This window comes from Engraulis encrasicolus, chromosome 9 (assembly GCF_034702125.1).
Source record: "Engraulis encrasicolus isolate BLACKSEA-1 chromosome 9, IST_EnEncr_1.0, whole genome shotgun sequence".
Lineage (NCBI taxonomy): Eukaryota > Metazoa > Chordata > Actinopteri > Clupeiformes > Engraulidae > Engraulis > Engraulis encrasicolus.
Window position 1 is genome coordinate 22,376,567 of NC_085865.1, and position 21,097 is coordinate 22,397,663.

Consider the following 21,097-nt stretch of genomic DNA (forward strand, 5'->3'; position numbering starts at 1 on the left):
ACACACACACACACACAAACAAACAACCCCCCCCCACATCAATCAAAACAATTGCAGATTAGGGACATGACACATACGTGCACACACACAAGCATATGCCTGCATGTGTGCAGGCAGACGCAGACGCACACAGCGCAAACACTTCCCACACCACATGAACAGCAGAGCCCACACAAAGCTCTTGGGTTACACTAATGAAGCCATAGCATATTAATTAGAGAGAGAACAAAAGCAGACAGATGTTAGTCCCCGAACACACCCGACTTCCTACACTTGGGAAGTGCAAACTCAGGCATTTGCTTCCGCACTCGGGATATTACACTACACCCAAACCCCCAACTCCAATCCTCGTCTCTATACTACACTACACCGAAAAACCCAACTTTAACCCTTTGGAATGAAACTTTGGGAATATTTTGAATATCGACTTATTACTAGGCGCTGTAACGATATTGTATCAAACAGAGGGATCACGATATACACAGCCACAAACCTTTCTCGAATAACCGCGATGCGCCCTTTCAAAGTTGTGGTTTGCATATGTGCCGAACCAAGTATCCTTTTATATGCGCTTGCATTTGTTTGTGAGTGTATGCATGCATACATGTGCATGTGCATGTGTACAGATGATCGAGTGTGTGCATTTAGTCAATGCATCGACATCTTCCACTGTGTGTCTCCTGCTTTGGCCCTGATGGATGCAATGTTGCTCTGAGGCTGCTGTGTGGACTGCGAGGGCTGGGAGGTGGAGGAGGTGTAATGTTTCCATAATCAAGTGATTAATTGTGGCTGTTAATTAAGATTATTTAGTCGTCTGTTCCCTAATGAGGGTGTCTGGGCAGGGTGGGTGTCATTATGTTTTATTTCTGATTGATTACTGAGAGAAACACTGCACGACTGACGTGACCTCCTACGGTTAAGCTTTTCACTACTTCAAGCAAACATTGTGGTTACACACACGAACAGGACACGGTCTCGATGTGATACCACCAACATGTGGTCCACAGATGCAGAAAGGCACGCATACACAGACACACAGACACACACGGAGACTAATATTTTATACTCGCTCTCCATCTCCTTAAGAATTAAACAGTTTTTTGCTTCAATCCAGTCCATCTCCAGGTTCAGATCTGTAGTAGGATTAGCAATTACAATGTTTACTGTATGGCTAATTATGTATACAAAGCTGTCTACATGACTGTTTAAAGCAGGGGTGGGGAACCTTTTTCATTTGAAGGGCCACTTCACATTCCTTCCAAGTTCTATGAACACAAATCAGGATTTCCCCCTGTATTTTAGGCCTATATTGAAAGCGGCCACCTTTAAAACAGACCCCACCTTCTCTAGGTCCCCTGAAATATGACTCAATTGTATTGCAAATGGTGAGATTCCTTCACAAAATATGTCATATTTCATGTGAAGCTGCATAGCATTAAAATGATATCTGGGGCCGGATAAGACGGCCTCAAGGGCGGTAAACATCCCTCGAGACATAGGTTCCCCACCCCTGGTTTAAAGGATGAATGATTGGGTGAATGTGTATGCTGCATTTTAACAGGGGTGGCCATTGGACATAAGCCTAGGGTGGAATGCCATAATGCTTTCTGTTGAGATGCTGCACAGCCAACATACGCTTCTGTATCTATCCAATAAACCGTGACTAAACAAAACAAAAACGCAACAAATTTGAAACTAAACGTGCAAATCTGTGGGTTGTTTAGCTATTAACTTAGTACAATTCACTGAATCAGAGCATAAGTGTCCTGCAGCAATGCTGGAATGCTGCTTCTTGTATACATTTGAGCCCCAATCTGACCAATCCAAAGTGTCCATGCTTGAACACTAACACAACACTCTGCCACAACAACCACTGTCACAGACCAAAATGTGAGAAAATAGGGACCTGACTGAGAGTGACAGGGCCATATAAAATGAATTGCACACAGACGTGCCAAAAATGTTTAATGCTCGTCTGTGTCTACACGTCTCAGTGTGATAGGGAGATAAATCCCAATAAAAAGAGAGATCTGAGGAAGAGGGAGTTGTGCGTTTTCTATTGTTGGGTGCAAGCGAGTGAGGGGGGCCTGACAAGGGCTGCTGAGTATTGAGCAAGTGTGTGCGTCTGTACGAGAGGATGACAGAGACAAAGTGTGTGTGTGTGCAAGAGAGAGTGACTGTGTGTGTGTGTGTGTCTGTGTGTGTGTGTGTGTGTGTGTGTGTGTGTGTGTGTGTGTGTGTGTGTGTGTGTGTGTGTGTGTGTGTGTGTGTGTGTGTGTGTGTGTGTGTGTGTGTGTGTGTGTGTGTGTGTGTGTGTGTGTCTGTGTGTGTGTGTCGTCTGAAGACTGGCTGTGCGGTGGTTGGAACAGCAGGTCAGAGCTCAATGGGCAGCTAAGCAGGAAGCATCACCATGGCGATCGCTAGCGACTACCCTCCTACACCACCCCCCGCAAGTGCCATCGTCCCCGGTGACAAGGCGGACAGTTCATTAGTCACACTCATTGCCTGTTGTCATCATTAGTGCATGAAAGCACGCGCGCACACGCACACGCACGCACGCACGCGCGCACACACACACGCACACACACACAATCCCCCCGCATGTTGCACCCAGAGGACTGAGATTAGACAGGACTTCTCAGTTTCAGCTGCCATAACTGGATGTCCTTGTCTCTTCAAAAATCAAAGGCAGACCTGATTAGAAGGGAGGGAGGTCGATACAATAAACACACCGTTGGCTACATCCACTTCTGCCTCAGATAGGGTCTTTAATTACTGTTTTGGAAACACCAGAGAGTACAAACAAACCATCAAGGGGAAGCTTTTCACATTGAGAGTTGGGACATTAAAAGGAATAGCAGAAGGCTGAAGCCACACAGAAATCCAATAGGCAACACTGCCACCTTGTGGCCAAAGCCCCAACAGACATGCATGTCAAACTACTACAAGAGGCTGGTGTGCATACTAAATGAATGAAGTCTAATTGCTTTCAGATTAACTCTTGACTGACATGAAAGGGTTGAATGAGAACCTTTACAGTCACGTACAAATGAACGTGTCTAGGCATTTAATGTATGCCAATACTAAGCAATGTACCACACAGTACGATAGTGGTAAGTATATTTTTCTAGTGAGCTCCAATGCTCCAAGACTAATGAACAGATTACTGCAAGGGCCTACCGGGTACAGGCCAACGGGCCCAAGAACCAAGGGGGCCCTGAAGTCCACACCTCTGTGTTTCCATTCCATAATGCGTCAAATTCGCTATTTTAACAATTGTATTTTTCACATTTTCTTGGGGGAGAAATCCCCAAAACCCCAATAACATAGAGGCTGAATCTCAATTGGTGCACTTTGTGCACTTCAGTGTCCATGTTTCAGTGTGTATGCCGTATTAGTTACGCACTGAAACATAGTGCCTGAAGTGCACAAGTGCGCCATTTGAGATCCAGCCAGAGTCTCTGAAACCATTACAATTTTGGAAACTAGCAACACCTATGGAGAGAGGGGGACTTTCTTACCATCTGGCCCAGGGGCCATGGAATCATAATCCATCCCTGTCTAGACCCGTCCGTCCCTGTCTAACTCCCTTTTCAACTTACTCCACAACGCCAGTTCAAAACGGTCAGCCACTTTCACTTCCTGTTTTGGGCTTCCAGTGAAGAGGGAAGTGAAATGATGAGAGGAAGAGATGTGTGGTGAAGTGTGGTTTGGCCTCTGCCCTGGCCCCTGCCACCCAGCCTGTGCTTGTGCGGCTAGTTAAGCCTCCACCGCATGACTCTGGTGCCCACAGATACAGGGGATCTATCACAGACACACACTTCAGATAGTAGAAAGAGAAATGACTGGTCACTGTGGTAGAGTGCTCTCTCTGTGTGTGTGTGTGTGTGTGTGTGTGTGTGTGTGTGTGTGTGTGTGTGTGTGTGTGTGTGTGTGTGTGTGTGTGTGTGTGTGTGTGTGTGTGTGTGTGTGTGCGCGTGTGTGCGTGTGTGCGTGTGCGTGCGTGCGTGCGTGCGTGCGTGCGTGCGTGCGTGCGTGCGTGCGTGCGTGTGTGCGTGCGCATGAGTGTGCACGCGCGTGTGCGTTTCTTTCTTTTTTCATGCTTTTTGTGGTCTCATGATCCTACGGTTCAGTGACTGGGGACAATACGAAGAGCCGGAGGCAAGGTCTCTACACACAGCTCTCAAAAGCTCAAACAATACAATACGCCGACCACACTGCACACTACAAAGAGCTGGGTTTTCCCTTACAGAAGAAGATTTCTACTTGCATGTCATGCCACTTCAGCCATTTTATGCTCATTACTTTCTCTGATGCGAGCGTACGTGCGTGTGCGTGCGTGCGTGCGCGAGCGTGTGTGTGTGTGCGTGCAAGATGGCTGGTTGGCAGACTCAAGCAGGCCCTTGTGCCAGACGTGAGGAGAGCAAATCCACATCACAAACAAGTTAACTTTTTGGAAAACTGCCTTGTCACAAGCAATGACATAGCAATGGCTTACAGCCTCATGTTGAGATATTGTCTTCCATTTAAAACAGAAAGAATGGCTGAATTAGTCACTATGTTTCTGAATGGCAATTTGGCAAGAGGAGACTAAAATATCTATGGCCAAATATTTAGACTCTATCACTAAGGTAAAGAAAATAAAATAAAAAACATTGGCCTACCACATACACTAATGCATACTTTAAAAATGAAAACCTTGAAATGATGGACAGGATATGTTTGTGACTGCCAATTCACACAGAGAGGGATTTTAAAAGAAAAAAACAGAGTGAAGGCAACGGCTGCACCTGCTTCTCATCATCATAAACAATGGCACCATTTCCTGTTGCTCTCTGCAGCACAACAACCCAGCAGCTGCAGTGCTATTGACAGCATCTCTGCAGGGCTAGCTACAGTGCTGCACCCCATCCTCTACCCCTCTGTCACACAGGTGCACCTGCAGCCCACTACCTCCACCACCACCACACTCCTCCTGTGTTGATTTTTTTTTTTTTTTGCAACATCGATCTCAGCTCCATTCAAATGTTCATGTTAAGAAACTAAAAGCAATTTGCTTTCCATCATCCCCCAAAACACACACACACATACACACCTTCATTAAGAACACAAAGTCCAACAACACTCCAAACACAGTACCCTTAGCAGAGGAGTACTAAGCTTCTTGAGGTGAAAATAAACAACCAAATCAGGGTCAAAGTACAGAGCAAGAACAAACAGACAAGTCTTAGGTCGGCAGGAGAAATATTTCAACCTGTTTCTGCATTAAGGGGCAGATCAATTTTTTTTAATGTGAGTCAGTAAAGCATTGCCATGCATTTGCTTGCATCCAAAATGTGACTTCAGTCTGTGACAAAATTAACATAATCAAATAAAAGAAAGAGGGGTTATTGAATGCATATTGAGAGCATAGTAAGAATAGGAGAACTATCTAAATCGAGGTGAAGGCGTCTTAGCCGCCAACGGACAAGGACTATTAGAGGTCTACAAACTCCAATCTAGGTAAACTACATACAGCATCCAAAAAAGGTGGAAACCCACGACCAATGTTTGTATCACACTTGATATGATTGATAATGTAATGTGTTAAATACTGATATTCCATACTGCCTCTCTGAGATAACTGGGTTTCCATATAACTTGTGATCCACAGCTTAGCTGACCAAATAAGAACACACCTCTTGTAAACATATCCATCCCTCTTGTTGCACATTCAGCCATGCCGAATTACCATGAATGCACAGTACAGTAGCCAACTTGGATTGGAAACTGGCTGACTCACGAGATTCCACAGCCCTTAACCAAGAAGCCTTAACTGCAGCGGTTTCTCCCCACTGCTCCACAGGCAACAGCTGAAACCCCTATCTAATGCACAGCATCCCACATACAACTGCATGCATCTAACAAATCAGATAAAGACCACCTTGTCCTGACTTGTCAAACCTGGACATGCAGTGAGTAAAGTTAGGGTTGGCTGTGGAGTGGTATGAGCCATCTACAGAACATGATGTCTGGAATTTACACAACATGGTGTGCATTGTGTGCCTGAGAGTGGTGTGTGGTGTGGGGGTGTTGGAAAACTGGTATCTGGAGAACCACAGTAGCCCAGCCATAGCCACAGAAATTCCAAACCGATGTTAGAGCCAAAGCAAGGGTGAAACATCACACAGGAGCAGTTCAAACCTGACCTATGGTTAGATTCCATGGCAGAGCTGGTAACACTAAATCCCTGTATACTGTGGTAACATTTTATCCAATGAGTGTTGCAACGAGTTACTTGCAACAATGAGTTAGCCTACTTGCAACGAGTATTCCCGTTTCAAACAGAATATTGTCCTTATGCAATTTGAAACATAATCCAGAACATTATGTTTACATGTGTGGAACAGGGTTCTGCAACCAGAATATTGCCGGAACACTGCCACATTCAGAATGAATTATGAGCTTACATGACTCATGTGTAAACCAAATACTTAAAGCATTCATTTAAAATCAAGCTATTCCTTGCATGTAACTGCGCTCAATGTTATCTTACAAAATAACTATGGAAGATAACTGTTAAAATATAAATAGATCAGGAAAAGTCTGTGTGCTTATATTTGGGACTCTTTACCACATACTCAACAGCATTTACTCTGACAGGGTAGCCATGCTACACGGATCCATTGACTTTCACTAGCTTAGCGACATATTCCCTCTTTTAACTTGTCTTAAAGCAAGACAACGCTTAACATGAAAAATAAGACACTTTACAACCTTTATAAACCCCAGCCAACGATTCTAACTGTATTAAGCCCCAAAATAGTGGCACACCCTTTAAAGTCACTTCACTAACATACTCCCCAGCTGCTGTACTGTACCTTCCTGCAACTCTGCAGGCCAGTGTCTATTGACACATTCTCCTTAACCTTCAGGCAGAACTCCTCTGCTTGGATAAGATCCACGCGCCTCACATGATCTTGGCACAAGGACCCCTATTCATATTTGTACAAGGCTCCTCATTGCACCTACAGCACCGACTGAAACTTTATACTGTGCTCAAGCGGTTAATCTGCAAGGGGTATGTACTGTACACACTTGGAAATGCTAAACGAGCTACATGTTCTTCATCCCAAAACATTCAAGTCATTGGATGAATAGAAATAGAAATAGAATTATAAACTAATATATTTTTTAGATTTTATAAACAGGGTAAATGTTAGCAGTTCTGACCACTATGTTACACATTAACTGCAACAGAAGAAGTAGTAGCAGTACAAAGACGATACTTGCTCAGTCATTCAGTTCAAGTGCAATATCCAACATACTGCAATACAAGACGAAATGAGCCATGTCACAAGCTCTTCTCACACCACCAGAATGTTAGACGGAAACTGCACAGCAACAGACAGAGGAGGTGTTAAAAACACAAGACAAAGGACTCTTCGGCCAGGCGCTGGTGTTACATAGTGCTTAGTGATAGGGCACAGATAGGCGACACTGGTGTTAGATAGTGCTTGGTGAGAGGGCACAGATAGGGGACACTGGTGTTAGACAGCTCTTAGTGTTTGGGCACAGATAGGAGACACTGGTGTAAGGTAGTGCTTAGTAATGGGGAGGCAGATAGGGGGCGCTGTGCTGTACAGTATGTGATACCTCGTGGATCTCCCCGGTCAGCCTCTGCTGTCTCTGCTGGCGCGCCTCCTCGGGGTCTTTACCCAGCAGGCTCTGCCACACCACGCCCCGCTCCCTGGGATCCTTCAGAGGGGACGGAGGAGGGACGGCGCACGGTCAAGGTCACGGTTTACTTTAGTTGTGCTTGAGTTGGATGTATGTGTTTAACATGACATGGTGGACATTGGGAAGCAACTCAAATTTAGGCAAACTGCCTTTAAGTTTTACCAACAAATAAATGAGCTAACCTTGTATAGGCCAGGGACATCGAGAAGCGACTCAAATTCGCTGTAACAGTTCAACTTTGAACTTCCTAGCCTATACAACGTCAGTTCATTTTCTGTTAATAAATAAATAAATAAATAAATAAATAAATAAATTTTAAAAAGCCCATTTGCCTGCACATTGAGCTTCAGTCTTGTGATGGCTTGGTTTACTACACAAATGTACTAATTTCATGACACTTTCTAAAAGAAACGTCTGATGAAATGAATTTTTGTGTCTTTTAATTCCGGTAGGTTACACAATACTAAGAAATATAAAAGTAGTGTCAGAGCTCCAAAGAACTTAAAAAACGTCAGGCAAGACCGAACAAAACAAAAGCTAGGTCACACTGAGCAATAATGCTGCTTTGTTTGCCAACAAATGTGATTCTTAGTGATACTTATGGCAGCCGAAACAACACTGAGCGCTGTAAGAAAGTACCCCTTTTCTCCAGCATGAAAGAGCCCATTCATAGCACATAACTGGCAAGGGGAGGAAAAAGACTCGCACTGTTCAGACTTGGTTAACTGTATTAGCCAGCCAAATGCCAATAATACAGCATACTACAGGCAAAACACAGAGGAATACTTGGGAGATCCCGTTTGAAGGAGTCTGTGATCGAGCTCTGACAGTGCCGGGCAGAGGGTCTGTTTACGCATCAGGCGCCCGTCAATACCAGCAGACTGGGAGGAACATTGATCTGGACACCTACTGAGAATAGCAGCGAACGCTACAGTTTGACATTTCATGCTGCACTAACAAGCCTGGGAGGCCCCTCGACTGTGAGCGGTGAGCACTAAGCACTGAGCACGGGTGAAATAAAGTGCCTGGCCCAATATGGAGGACCTTGGGAGAGGAAACGGTTTGCCTCCGTGCAGGTGCTACCAGAGTGCATCGTGGGAAATTAACTAAGGTACATCTCCTCCCGCTCTTCAGAAAAGAAAAAAAAAACAACGAAAATAACAAAGTTCAATAAAGCAATTTGGCAGCTAAGTACACTCAAGGTTTGATGATCTTTGGTGGCATACCCGTCTTCCCCACGAATTAAAGACTTGCGGAGGGGGAAGGGGGAAAAAAGGTTACCACTAAGCTGGAGAAACCCTGGAGACTTTTTAATGACACCAACATTTCGTGTGGCTTCCAGTCAATAATACTTGTGTGACTTTACGACAGCGTGAAGAGGGTATGCAAACGTCAGTGCACCGCTCCCTGAGGCATTTCGGTGTAATCACTAGCGCAGGCTGAATCACTCGATATTGCACTGGCTTTGGCAAGGCTCAGAGGCGATTACAACAACATAAGAGTGCGGATCAGTGCGGACTAGACCATACATTTCATGGTATAGCCTGGCGGGGTAGAAGTAAGCTTTTGTTTTTTTGTGTGTTTGCTTTCCTTTTAAAATTTGACAAATAATCTTTGGGAAAATTGCAGGCTGGACTATTAAAAGCCAATGAAAGAAAGAATACTGTGTGTGTGTGTGTGTGTGTGTGTGTGTGTGTGTGTGTGTGTGTGTGTGTGTGTGTGTGTGTGTGTGTGTGTGTGTGTGTGTGTGTGTGTGTGTGTGTGTTTACCGCATCTCTGTCAGCCCTCTTGGCGGCCAGGGCCTCGTTCTTGGCTTCCAGCTCTGCCTGGATGAAGTCTCGCCTCCTGAGCACAGCCTGGAGAGAGAGAGAGAGAGAGAGAGAGAGAGAGAGAGAGAGAGAGAGAGAGAGAGAGAGAGAGAGAGAGAGAGAGAGGAGAGAGAGAGAGAGAGAGAGAGAGAGAGAGAGAGAGAGAGAGAGAGAGAGATAGAGAGAGATAGAGAACACATTGAGAGAGAAAACACAGAGAGACAGAGACAGACAGAGAAAGGGCGAGGGACAGAGACAGAGAGAGAGAGAGAGACAAAAAGAAAGGAAGAATGAAATGGAGAAAGAGAAATGAGCCGCTGATCGATTCATGAAGTGTGCGTGCCATGCCACAAAGCTCTCTCTCTTCATAAAGAGGCAATAAAAGAATATCCGGCTTATTGATTTCCGCGCCCCAAACCAGCCGAAACGGGACCTCGAGATGTCAGACAAATGGATGTTGTCTTGTTTGTCAAAACACACATTAGCAATGATTTTCAGATAAGGAATGAATGATATAGCCTTCACTTCACTGCATAGGACTGGGAGCACAACTTGACTATTGTGTTCACAAAAGAACATACAAGAAGAAAGTGCCTCATCGTGCCCAAGGCAGAGCAAAGTGTGTGAGCACCTTTGCTCACATTTTATTCACCATCAGCTTGAAGGAGACACACAAAAGAGGTTAATGAAAACACCAACTGAATAAAACAATGTAAATATTAATTAAATGTGTTGAATTTTGGGGTTTTCGTCCTCGCTAAGGTGAACACAAATTTGTTCTGCCCCAAACAAAATCACATGCGTAAAATTCAGTAGCTTTACTCGTCCTAAATGAGTTTGTTGGCGCTCTCCCGGGGTAATAGATGAGAAGACCACTTCATATTATTTTCTTGCCCATTTCTGTAAGCTTTTCATCTGCTATGAATAGAAGGTATTTTGATTAAGTGTTCACTCTCCTACATATTCCAATAACATCACCTTTTTGTTTCATTCAAATCTAACAATTCTGGTGTTCAGTTCGAACAGCATATTTAAAATGGGAGAGATATGCTGCAAGGTTGACCATATTAACTATAAAGAACTGGAGAAAAACACTGACTTCAGAAGGGTAGCGCAGTAATTGTGGCTCTGCACATATATTTGTGCAGCGCAGGAGCCCATTGCAATACATTATTATAATCCTTATAATCACCTCAGAATCTAATGTTTAGTTGGCACCTTTGTGTTCCAAAGGTTGCCAACTTGATTGTGAAGCATAGGAAGAAATATTCTTCTGCTACGTTAACTGGCTGGTAAGCGGCGTGGTACCTTTAGGGTCTCTGCAGACAGCACATACTCGTGCAGGGCAGGAGCCAGGGTGTCTGAGAACTGCCTGACTTGCTCCTCCGTCTCCTGGAAACACCTGTCTACGCAGGAGGCCACGCCCTTCAGAGGCTCGGCCAGCTCCTCCTCCGAGCCTGACCACAGCGTGTAGGTGGGGGCATACTCCTTCAACTCCTCCAGGTACTCTGAAGGGATAAATAGAACACACACGTGCACGCACACACGCGCACGCACACACACACACACACACACACACACACACACACACACACACGTACACACACGTACACACACGTACACACACGTACACACACGTACACACACGTACACACCAGGGGGTCAGGATTTGGTTGATTAGCGTCGCCGATTAGCAAGGCACTTCCTCGTCGCAATTCCGCCGCCACTTTGCTCAAAGAGGGTAGACGCGATTGGTGGGTGCGCGAGTTTAGTGTTGGGCACACGTACCTATACGGGTGTGTGGTTGGGCATCTCCATGCATCCAATGCCCGTCTTCCATATATCTTTCTGGTCAATCGTAAGTCAGTGGCACGTAATTGGCTGAGTAAACTGCCGGCGGAAACGACATCTTTGAAGCTGAAAAATGTGTTCAATTTTGGCTAAATTCACTAGCCTAGCATTTCCCATTGAAATGACTGGAGGCGGACTTATTCACTCTCTCCAGTTCTTAAACTACCTCCATGGTACACTCACGTACACAAACACGTACACACACACACACACACACACACACACACACACACGTGCACACACACACACATACACACATGTGTACACACACACAATTACATTAAGTTAAGTTACATGTTTGATTGTTCTAACAGAGAGTAGGTGGGGGAATAGCCTACTCCTTCAACCCCTCCATGCAAAAGCGTTCGTACACACGCACGCACGCACGCACGCACGCACGCACGCACGCACGCACGCACGCACGCACGCCCAAGTGTGAAAGAACAAAACCAGAATAACCATCGACTAACTAGAAAAGATCTAAATTTCCATAACCAAGTCTGTATCAAACAGCAGAAAGTGGCTGTAGTAGGCACAAAGTAATCTTCAAAAGTTGCAGATTAATGACAGTGGTAAGTTAATGGGACACCATAGGGTCCACACACACCATTAGCTTTGAAGACCTTCCTCCACCATGGTGATCATATAGTATATGAGCCATCCAAACAGCTGACGTTATAATTATCACAAGAGAACAAAAGGGTGGCAATCACCAAGCTGCGTCTCGCCATAAACTATAATTAGACTCTGCCCTACTGGCCCAGTCATGTTGCAAACTCAGCGCTTTTCAAAGCGAGGCCTCAAATGCCCCTGACTCAGCAATTGTGGTGTCATGAGGGAATGGTAGAGATAACGTAAGTATATGGACTGCAGTGGTCAAACGATTTTAGTTGTATTTGTTAACCGCTTCATAAAAAAATTCTTCCGCGGCTCACAGACCTTTATTCTGAAAATGTTCTGGACCAGGAAGTGGTCTAGCTGGCTATGAAAGAGTTTAGTTTAGAAGCAAATGACTGTTGTCTTGAAAGTGAATAAAGAGTATGAAACTAGACTTATTTTGGTAGATTTTTGTGTAATTATTTTTGTGACCTTCATCCATGGAGGGATGTTGGGATTGGTAGGGGTGAGAATTGAACCTTCAAACCTGTGATCTACAGTCCATCTTCCATTACCACTACACCAATGCTCTTCCACTAAGATACATCATTTTTTTACACTTGAATAACAAACTTACTGAGATAATATCAGGTACACCTGTCCAATCTAAAAAACAACCCTAGTTGGCAATTTAACACCTTTTGCTGACATAGTAGACAGGGTGTGGAAACGGACTGGCTTCCTCTTTGTTATACTCCCACTGTTTAGATTCCAAGAGGACTCGCCCGACATGGATTACACCATGTATGCCCTTAAGCCGTCACTAAGCTCTCCAACAGGTTTCCACACTGTATGGGTGTGTTTACAGAGTGTGATGATGAAACATCGCTGGAACATTTCCACAATTTCCCAGGCTGTTATTAACCAATTCATCCATCCATCAATCTGTCTGTCAACTTTGCATTACACTTTTATCCAAAGCAACTTCAAGTTATTTAGGTACAGGTATTATAAAGTATAATACACTACAGCCTGTGAAGCGATTTAAAGCCCACGGAAGGGCATGGAAGTAATGGCTGACATGGGATTTGAACCTGCAACCTTCACAAGACAAACTCTCAAATCATTAGGCTAGGGTTGCCAATCTCTCTATACATCTATCTGTCTCCGTCTGACCATCCACCAATCAGCCTATGCATCAATCCATCCATCCAGACACCCCCTCCTCACCTCTCTCCTCCTTGACTATCCTCTGGGTGATGCGGTCTAGTGAGGTCATCTTCTGGCTGAAGGCCTCCACGTACTCCTGCATTGAGTTGAACTCCTCCGGCCGACTCTTGACGCCCCGCACCGAGGCCGCCACTGCTCGCACCGTGTCCCCCATGCGACTCAGGAAGCCCGGGCCCTGCTTCTTATGGGACGTCAGCTCCTGCAAAGGCACACAGATGGCAGTAGATATGATAAGTGTTGCCCTTCCTCAGACATTTGCACTCTGAACTCTGAAACGGCACTAAAAAGTCATGCTTAGAAGCGTGCAGTGACTGTATATGCCATTTTGTCAGTGGGTTGGAACTTATTTTTGGAGAGCTTCTATGTGACGTAGGTCTATTTACTGACCTTGTTAAATTAGCAGATGGACGGTGCATTTCTATTATACCTCCAGCTAATGCAGGGGTGCTGGAGGAGGTGCAACAGGCAACACTGCCCTGCCCTACCCTACTTGCGTGATATTTCTCTCTAAGGCGACCTTGGGCACTCTGACAGGAGCCATGAACGATATGTTAATACAGTATTTAATCTTAGTTTATCGTTATTATGTGACACTTTCTATTGGTTTTTCTCCACTAACATGCATCTCAAAACTTAAGCATCCTGAGATGCTCCCCTGCACTCGCATGCACTTCACTTCAGTTGTTGTCTTTATTTATGCTAAGATTATGTTAAGAGCCGTGTACTTAGCCATTAGACTGCCATCTTCTACACGCGGCGGCAGCTTGAGTGTTTCTCATCTGCGGGTCGTCGTGAATAAAAGCACCTTCTTAATACCATGTAATATAATTTACAGCGCCTTTGAGGAACGCGACCATGCTTGATCGCCACCCAAACGTGACATCCTCCGGATATAAGCAAAGCCATAAAATCCTGTATGACACATAGCAGATGGAAACATAGATGTGTCTGCTTTCCAGACACATTATTGTAATAAATTTGTCTGCAGTGATATGCAAAGCCAGATATGAATATGTGGGCGATATAGGAAGAGTGATCGATTGGAATATACAGTAGCGCTTCATTCATTATAGCCTACGTAGAGCATTGCATAAAATAATAATCATAAATAGCCCACACGAATAACAAACAAAGATGAACCACACCATGCTTGGCATATAAAGAGGATAAGAACAACATGAATAAATAAATAAATGAAAAAAAAAACATCTAGGAAGGTAATAACCCACAATTTAACATGGTGAATTGAAGTAAACTCAAATATAACAGTGTATTCCTATGGAAATTAAGCCAAAAATAAAACAGATACACTTTCAGATTCCCTATGGTAACTATCTGATTGTTGTTATGGAGATGTTGTACCTAAAATAGCCACATCTGTCATTGTATGCGCATGTGTCTCCATCATCAGGTGCAGCAGAAAGACAAAGGCACCACACCTTACCAGCTACAGAAGAGCAGATTCAGAAGACCATGGTGGTTTCTTAAAGAGGTTCCCCTTATCTCTGCCCATGTTCTTTCGGCCTTTCTTACAGTAGTTTTAGTTTTGTTCTGTCTCATTGTTGCGCATCATATTTTCCTGCATGCTTCATTTTATGTTCTTTCATACATAACCATAACCATAACCATAAAAGTCTCTATGTGTTCCTATTGCAATTATTGCTACTATTGTTACTATTGTTATTATTGCTACAGCCTTAAGCAGGGTGTGTACTATATGGCAATGTTCAACCAACTGATGCCTTGGCACAAACTTTTTTCTTTTAAAAATATCTTTGTTTTAAAAATGGTCAAAATGTATATATTAAATTGCATGCACCTTTGCTTATTAATACCGAGTTAGCATCGACTCAAACTGAGCCATGGCCTTTAAAATAAAAGCCATGCAGGCTATTGTCCTACATCAACTCCATGATGGCTTTTCATGAGCCATCACTGCAGCCTTCTGCATGCTTACATCCTTAGTCCCATGATCCCTTGCTGTTCCTCATAAAGCAAAAGGTCGAAGGTCGAGGCTTCAATACGCCGTGCGTCATGCTTTTCCGCTGCATCTGAAGGTTGCCCTCTTTACACATGACATTTTGCATGCAGGAGTCATTGCTGCTTAATTTCATTATGCGAAGGGAAAAAGTCTGAGCGCTTTCATCAATATTAATCTGGCAATGTGGCTGCGTTCAGTTAGAGGCTACCTTGAACTGACAAAACGTTGCCTGCTAACGGCTGCCACTGCCATTGCTGCCTAATTTGTAGGGAAACTCTATTTTCAAATGATTTTGCACAGTCGTGCCATTGTGTAGTGCAGCAGTGCACTATAGGCCTACTCCCAGGGTATTCACTCAATGCCCTTGGACTTTTGCAAGGACCTTACAAAACAGACACAAACTCACTCAGAGAGTATGGCAATCATTTCTGATTCAGAGGGAAATGGGAGGGTACTCAACCGTTAAGTTCACACAGCTCCTCCACAAACCCACCTAGAATCTGTGGAATGTTTTGGCAGAGCAAACATTCTCAAAGAGTCTCATGCTACCTGATATCACACGAGCACTACTACCGCTGTAGCTACTTATAATAAAAACACAGACAGACATGATCGTCGGTACAACAAGCAGCCATCGTTTTAACGATCTAATGTTTAATGCATAGTCTGTCTTATACGCTGGCTGCAGGCTATAGTTATAGCAGTCTGAAGAGGAGAGATGAGATGAGATGAGATGAGACGAGACGTCCAGATCAGCCTCATCTGACTCTGTCTGTCTGTCTGTCTGTGAGTGTGAGTGTGAGTGTGTGTGTGTGTGTGTGCGCGTCTTCCATATCGGCCTCATCTGCCTCTCTGTGTGTGTGTGTGTGTGTGTGTGTGTGTGTGTGTGTGTGTGTGTGTGTGTGTGTGTCTTCCATATCGGCCTCATCTGCCTCTCTCTATGGGCCTCATTAACCTGCTACGCCACACCACAACGCACATCATCTCGGCCAAACACTACACTTATTTTGACTAACTGAACTGTAAGGAGAGAATAGTGTTTATGTGCTTGTGTGTGTGTGTGTGTGTGTACTGCATATCTGTGTGTGTGTGTGTGTGTGTGTGTGTGTGTGTATATGTGTTTATGTGCTTGTGGGTGTATGCACCACAGGGTGCCTGCCTTCTCTGCTAATCTTACAGAGGGTGTAGGGATTGGGTGTGGGTAGCGGTGGGCAGGGTATGGGGTGGGTGGGACGGTGGGCATGTGTGGGGGCATGGCTGCTCGCTCGGTAGGGGGGCCACAGCCAAGTGTCAAAGGAGTTCGTTATATCACTAATCCTCTTAGCGGCTGTAATTGAGACCCCGTTTGAGTTACCACAATGCAAAGCAAGGTGACTGCACTGCCCTGCGTGCAACCCAACCAGGAAGCCCGGACCTTGAATAGCAATCAGATTTGCTTACGACACGTGTGTGTGTGTGTGTGTGTGTGTGTGTGTGTGTGTGTGTGTGTGTGTGTGTCAGTGATGATATGCAAGTCATGCACAAGTACGTATGTATGTACTAGTGTCTGTGTGTGTGTGTGTGTGTTATGAAAATATGACAGTATGCATGTATGTACAGTTTGCCTGTAGGCGTGTGTGTGTGTGTGTGTGTGTGTGTGTGTGTGTGTGTGTGTGTGTGTGTGTGTGTGTGTGTGTGTGTGTGTGTGTGTGTGTGTGTGTGTGTGTGTGTGTGTGTGTGTGTGTGTGCAAACGAGACAACAGAGGCTACATTATCAGTTACAGGCAAAAGAAGGTCAACCACAAACACATGAGAGCCTGAGCTCCTGTGGAGAGAGTTGGGATTGGGAGTGGGTGTTGAGGGACTTACACTTGTGCAGAATGAGTGGATCTTTGCATCATTGACAAGCACACATAATGTCTCATTTTTTTAATTGTTTATTTCTCCTATATTTTATTAGGGTAGTCACATTGAGGCGACTGCCTCTGTTCCAACCGAGCCCTAGCTCACTCAGACAAGATAGGCAACATAATTAGTTTCATTGAAGGAAGTTCAACTTCAGATTGGTTGACTGGAGTTGGTTGTGGTGGTTTTGAGGGGTGAAACTCAATACAAGTGAGTGAAACTAATACAAGTTCTAGTTGATACAAAGAAAGGCGACTGATGCGGGTTGTCAAAAGGTAGTTGGGAGTGCAACACTCACCCAGGCCTGTGCGGTGAGGAAGATCTTGAAGTCCTCGTTGCAGGAGAGGATGGGGTGCTCGGAGACGCGGTTGAGGAAGCGGTGGAGAGCCCTTCGGCGCGTCTCGATGAAGTCATCGTTGAAGCGCTCCACCATGCCCTTCATGACAAACTTCTCCGGTAAAGGCTGTTGGGGTGAGACAGAAAAGACAAGAGCTCTTTTATCTCCTCAAGTCACAAGACTGCTGCACATGATGGTGAAACCGTGAAATAATGTGTGAGAAATTAGTGGTAATACACACATGGTAGATAACAAGCTTTCATCACGCGCCACACACACATCCACACACCCACACACACACACACACACATGAATCAGAGAAATCTCATTTAGTCAAAACATCCAATTCATTAATTTCTTTAACCTAATTTTCGATCCGACGACAATTAGGACTAGTATAGATCTGTTAATTGTATCCTCCTGTCTCATTACTTAGAGATTACAAGAACATTCTTGTATTTTAAAAAATTGCCTTGTCCGACAAAAATGGTTGCCATTCTTGCTCGTACATGTACTTTCAAATAAAACAAAACATGTGTAATACCACCGGTTTTCACCAAATGGAAAATTATACTTATTATTTATTAATATATTTCTCATGATTTCAAAGTTTTCAAAGTATGAGTCATTGTCAAATAATGGAACAGGACAGACAGCTCATTGAGAATTGAGATTATCGAGTCTACAAAACCTCATTGTTTGTTGTTTTGCTATGAATATGCCTTACTGTTCTGGAGTTAAAAACACATAATTTCATTTTAATGCCACTTTAACATGATCACAGGCAAAGTCTCAGATCATAAGGCCCAGTGTGGCTTTCTGCCTTTTGCTAATGTCAGATAAGTGAGGCTGCTGACGTCTGTCAGGATAGTTGGCTTACGTGCAACATCAGAGTGAGGTTGACCACTTGTTTATTTGTTTTCAACCACATTTTACAACGTATAATTCAGCAATGCCACAAAGGTACATTGCAACAGTGCAATTTTTATATTAAAAAAGAAAGGAAACCTCACACTTGTCTTGCATGTTGTGTTGTGTTTTTAACAAACCCACTGGCCTCACCAAGAAGTAAGCATCCCCATAACCAGTACTCAAGGAGGAGGTGCATGTTGAGGAGCACGACTTCACTTGCAAAGGCATCGCGGAATGCACTTGCGTGAAATAAATTCTCCTTTGCATGATGACAGTCTGGGGTAGGAGACTGGTGGGGTGAGGGACTTACGTGTACGATGAGAGTGGGGTTGGCTTCCTCCAGACGGCCTTTCAGCCACAGGAAGTCCTGGTAGCGGCGGCGTACCTCATACTCCGACGAGTCAAACTCACTGCGAGTGGTCTGGTCAGCACACAAGAGGAGACGAGAGGAGACAAGACAAGGCCAGCATGATCACTCGCAAGCTCACAGCCTCTCATTAAAGCCACAGTATATTATTTAAAAAAGATTTAAAAGACGATTATAGCAATAAGGAAAGCTACAGTGTATCGCATGAATATACACAATATGCATTTTTTTTTTTTAAGAATCTGTACAACATGACCTTTTTGTGTTCTTCTTCATTCTACTTCTTTCAACTGTACACTGTGAAAGATTTCTCGACTGATGTTGACAATTTGAAAGCACCTGGGTTGAAACCTGTCAAGGCACTGACATCTCACACAGATCAGGCTGGTAACTAGGCCATCACTTCACCACTGACAACGTGAAGCCTTTTTCTGCCTTAACAGACAGTTGCGGCTGATCATCATGGTTGACCAGAAGTTCATCACAATATTACAGTATTGCATTGGACAGTATATTACAGTATGCAGTGGACCTAGCACATGCACAAATGCTGTGTACTCAGCACAAACAACCTGGTGAGAAGGACAGTATGGTAGTACAACAGAACAAACTAACATACAGTACCAATTCATGGTACATTACCACACCAAGTCAAATTAAGGGGTTTGCTTGTGTTTGTATAATTCGTTGGCATTATTACTATTGTGGTATGACATGGTGGCAGGAGGCACCTTATGATACAAAACATTTTTCTTGTCCAGCATTCTCTTATTCATAAAACCTGTGGTGAACTATATATTTTTCAATATGCTAACATTAGTGTGTGTTTTTATTAATTCTTTGTATATTGGTCCCAGTCTTATGTCCTTGTGCTGTGCTGACCCTATGTCCCTGTCTTCATGTTGTTTTTATTAGCCTATTTGTCGTCTGTTCTGAATGCTTTTAAACACCTGCTACAACCTAATTTCCCCTTTTTTGGACAAATAAACTTAAACTTGAGCCCATCAGCTTATTAACATGTCATGATCACATCACATACAGTTGATTGTGTTAAGTGTGTCATGTCTTTCAGTGAGTCCCCTACCTTGGTGAGAACCCTATAGGTGATGAAGGTCTCGATGGTTGTAACATGGCTCTCTGGGTTGTCCACGGTGATGAAGATGTCTTTGGCACCTGGGTCCTCTTGCTCATCCTCCTCGTCAAACTTGTACTGGTTGATCATGGAACCAGGAGACGTCGGCATGGACGCATTGAAAGATCCCCCGTCTGTGATGCTGGTGTCCTACAAGAGCGAGAGAGAGAGAGAGAGAGAGAGAGAGAGAGAGAGAGAGAGAGAGAGAGAGAGAGAGAGAGAGAGAGAGAGAGAGAGAGAGAAAGAATGAGAGAGAGTGACATAGTGGAGAAACAGAGAGACAGAGGCAGAGAGAGTGACATAGTGGAGAAACAGAGAGACAGAGGCAGACACAAAGACAGTAGTAGAGAGACAGAGAGAGAGCAGAGGACCACAAAAAACAATCAGAGAAACTGGCTTGAATATGGAAGGTCATCAGAGATCCTAACATGAGGCGGCCCTGTGATAACACAGACACAGCGTTTGGAAATAAGGCAGACTTTATCTGGAGGAGGGTGGGTACGGGGTTTCTCTATGGAAATGGGCGCACGGAGCGATTGTAAAGAGGAAGGTCACGGAGGTGTGAGATAATGATGCACCTGCAGGAAAACAAACTGAACCCGACACTGACCATCTCCAGATAACAACGAATCCCTTGTGTTCCACGCCACCGTCTGACAGATTGCACAGACGACCAATGAAACCCTGACCCCTGCTATCGCGTACTCAGCCTGGATGCTGCAGATGTTCTCTCCTGCCAGAGGCAAAATGCGGTTTTGTCTTGGAAGTGTGAAGCGGACAACTCTGAGTATGCAAATGAATGACTTTGACCTGACACAAACCTGATGAAAAGATACACTGCAAACCATGAAGCACGGATAAACACAGCCATCCCATTCTGGCAGTACAAATAAATTGTTGGTTTGCAATCAGTATAGGGGTAATGGTCTGCTGTTTCGTAAAGAACACTTCAACCAGAGGGATATAAATGTCTGATGAATAGTGTGAATGTACAAGGTCCTGGTGTATAATGGCCCAGTTTATCTAGACCAATGTCTTCATTTGTGACAAATCAAAACCTTTGGATTGGAAAAGGTTTCCAATCACACAGGCCTTGGCTTGGCAGGCTACCATGAATTAAAAGCCGCTTGGACTCTGCATCTCAGACTGTTACATGTTACACAAGTATGACACTACAGTGACACATCAAATGTCCTTTCAGATTATAAAGATGAAGACAACCAATGTGAAAAACCAACTATTACTTCGTAACCCAAACAGACATACATTATTGGAAATT

The 21,097-nt window shown here is 44.3% G+C and overlaps 1 protein-coding gene across 4 annotated transcripts in view; it reads right to left on the bottom strand.

The window, feature by feature from the left end:
- Positions 1 to 21,097, bottom strand: part of snx7 (sorting nexin 7) — a 42,814-nt gene that overhangs the window by 20,555 nt on the left and 1,162 nt on the right. For 3 of the 4 annotated variants that reach the window (XM_063206766.1, XM_063206769.1, XM_063206768.1), the window contains exons 2-8: positions 19,771 to 19,968; positions 18,630 to 18,740; positions 17,369 to 17,533; positions 13,206 to 13,404; positions 10,836 to 11,035; positions 9,489 to 9,575; positions 7,636 to 7,737 (exon numbers count right to left, since the gene is read on the bottom strand). In XM_063206766.1, coding sequence (XP_063062836.1) covers positions 7,636 to 7,737; positions 9,489 to 9,575; positions 10,836 to 11,035; positions 13,206 to 13,404; positions 17,369 to 17,533; positions 18,630 to 18,740; positions 19,771 to 19,968 — 1,062 coding nt within the window. The remainder of the gene's footprint in view (positions 1 to 7,635; positions 7,738 to 9,488; positions 9,576 to 10,835; positions 11,036 to 13,205; positions 13,405 to 17,368; positions 17,534 to 18,629; positions 18,741 to 19,770; positions 19,969 to 21,097) is intronic. The other variant, XM_063206767.1, reaches the window with a different exon arrangement.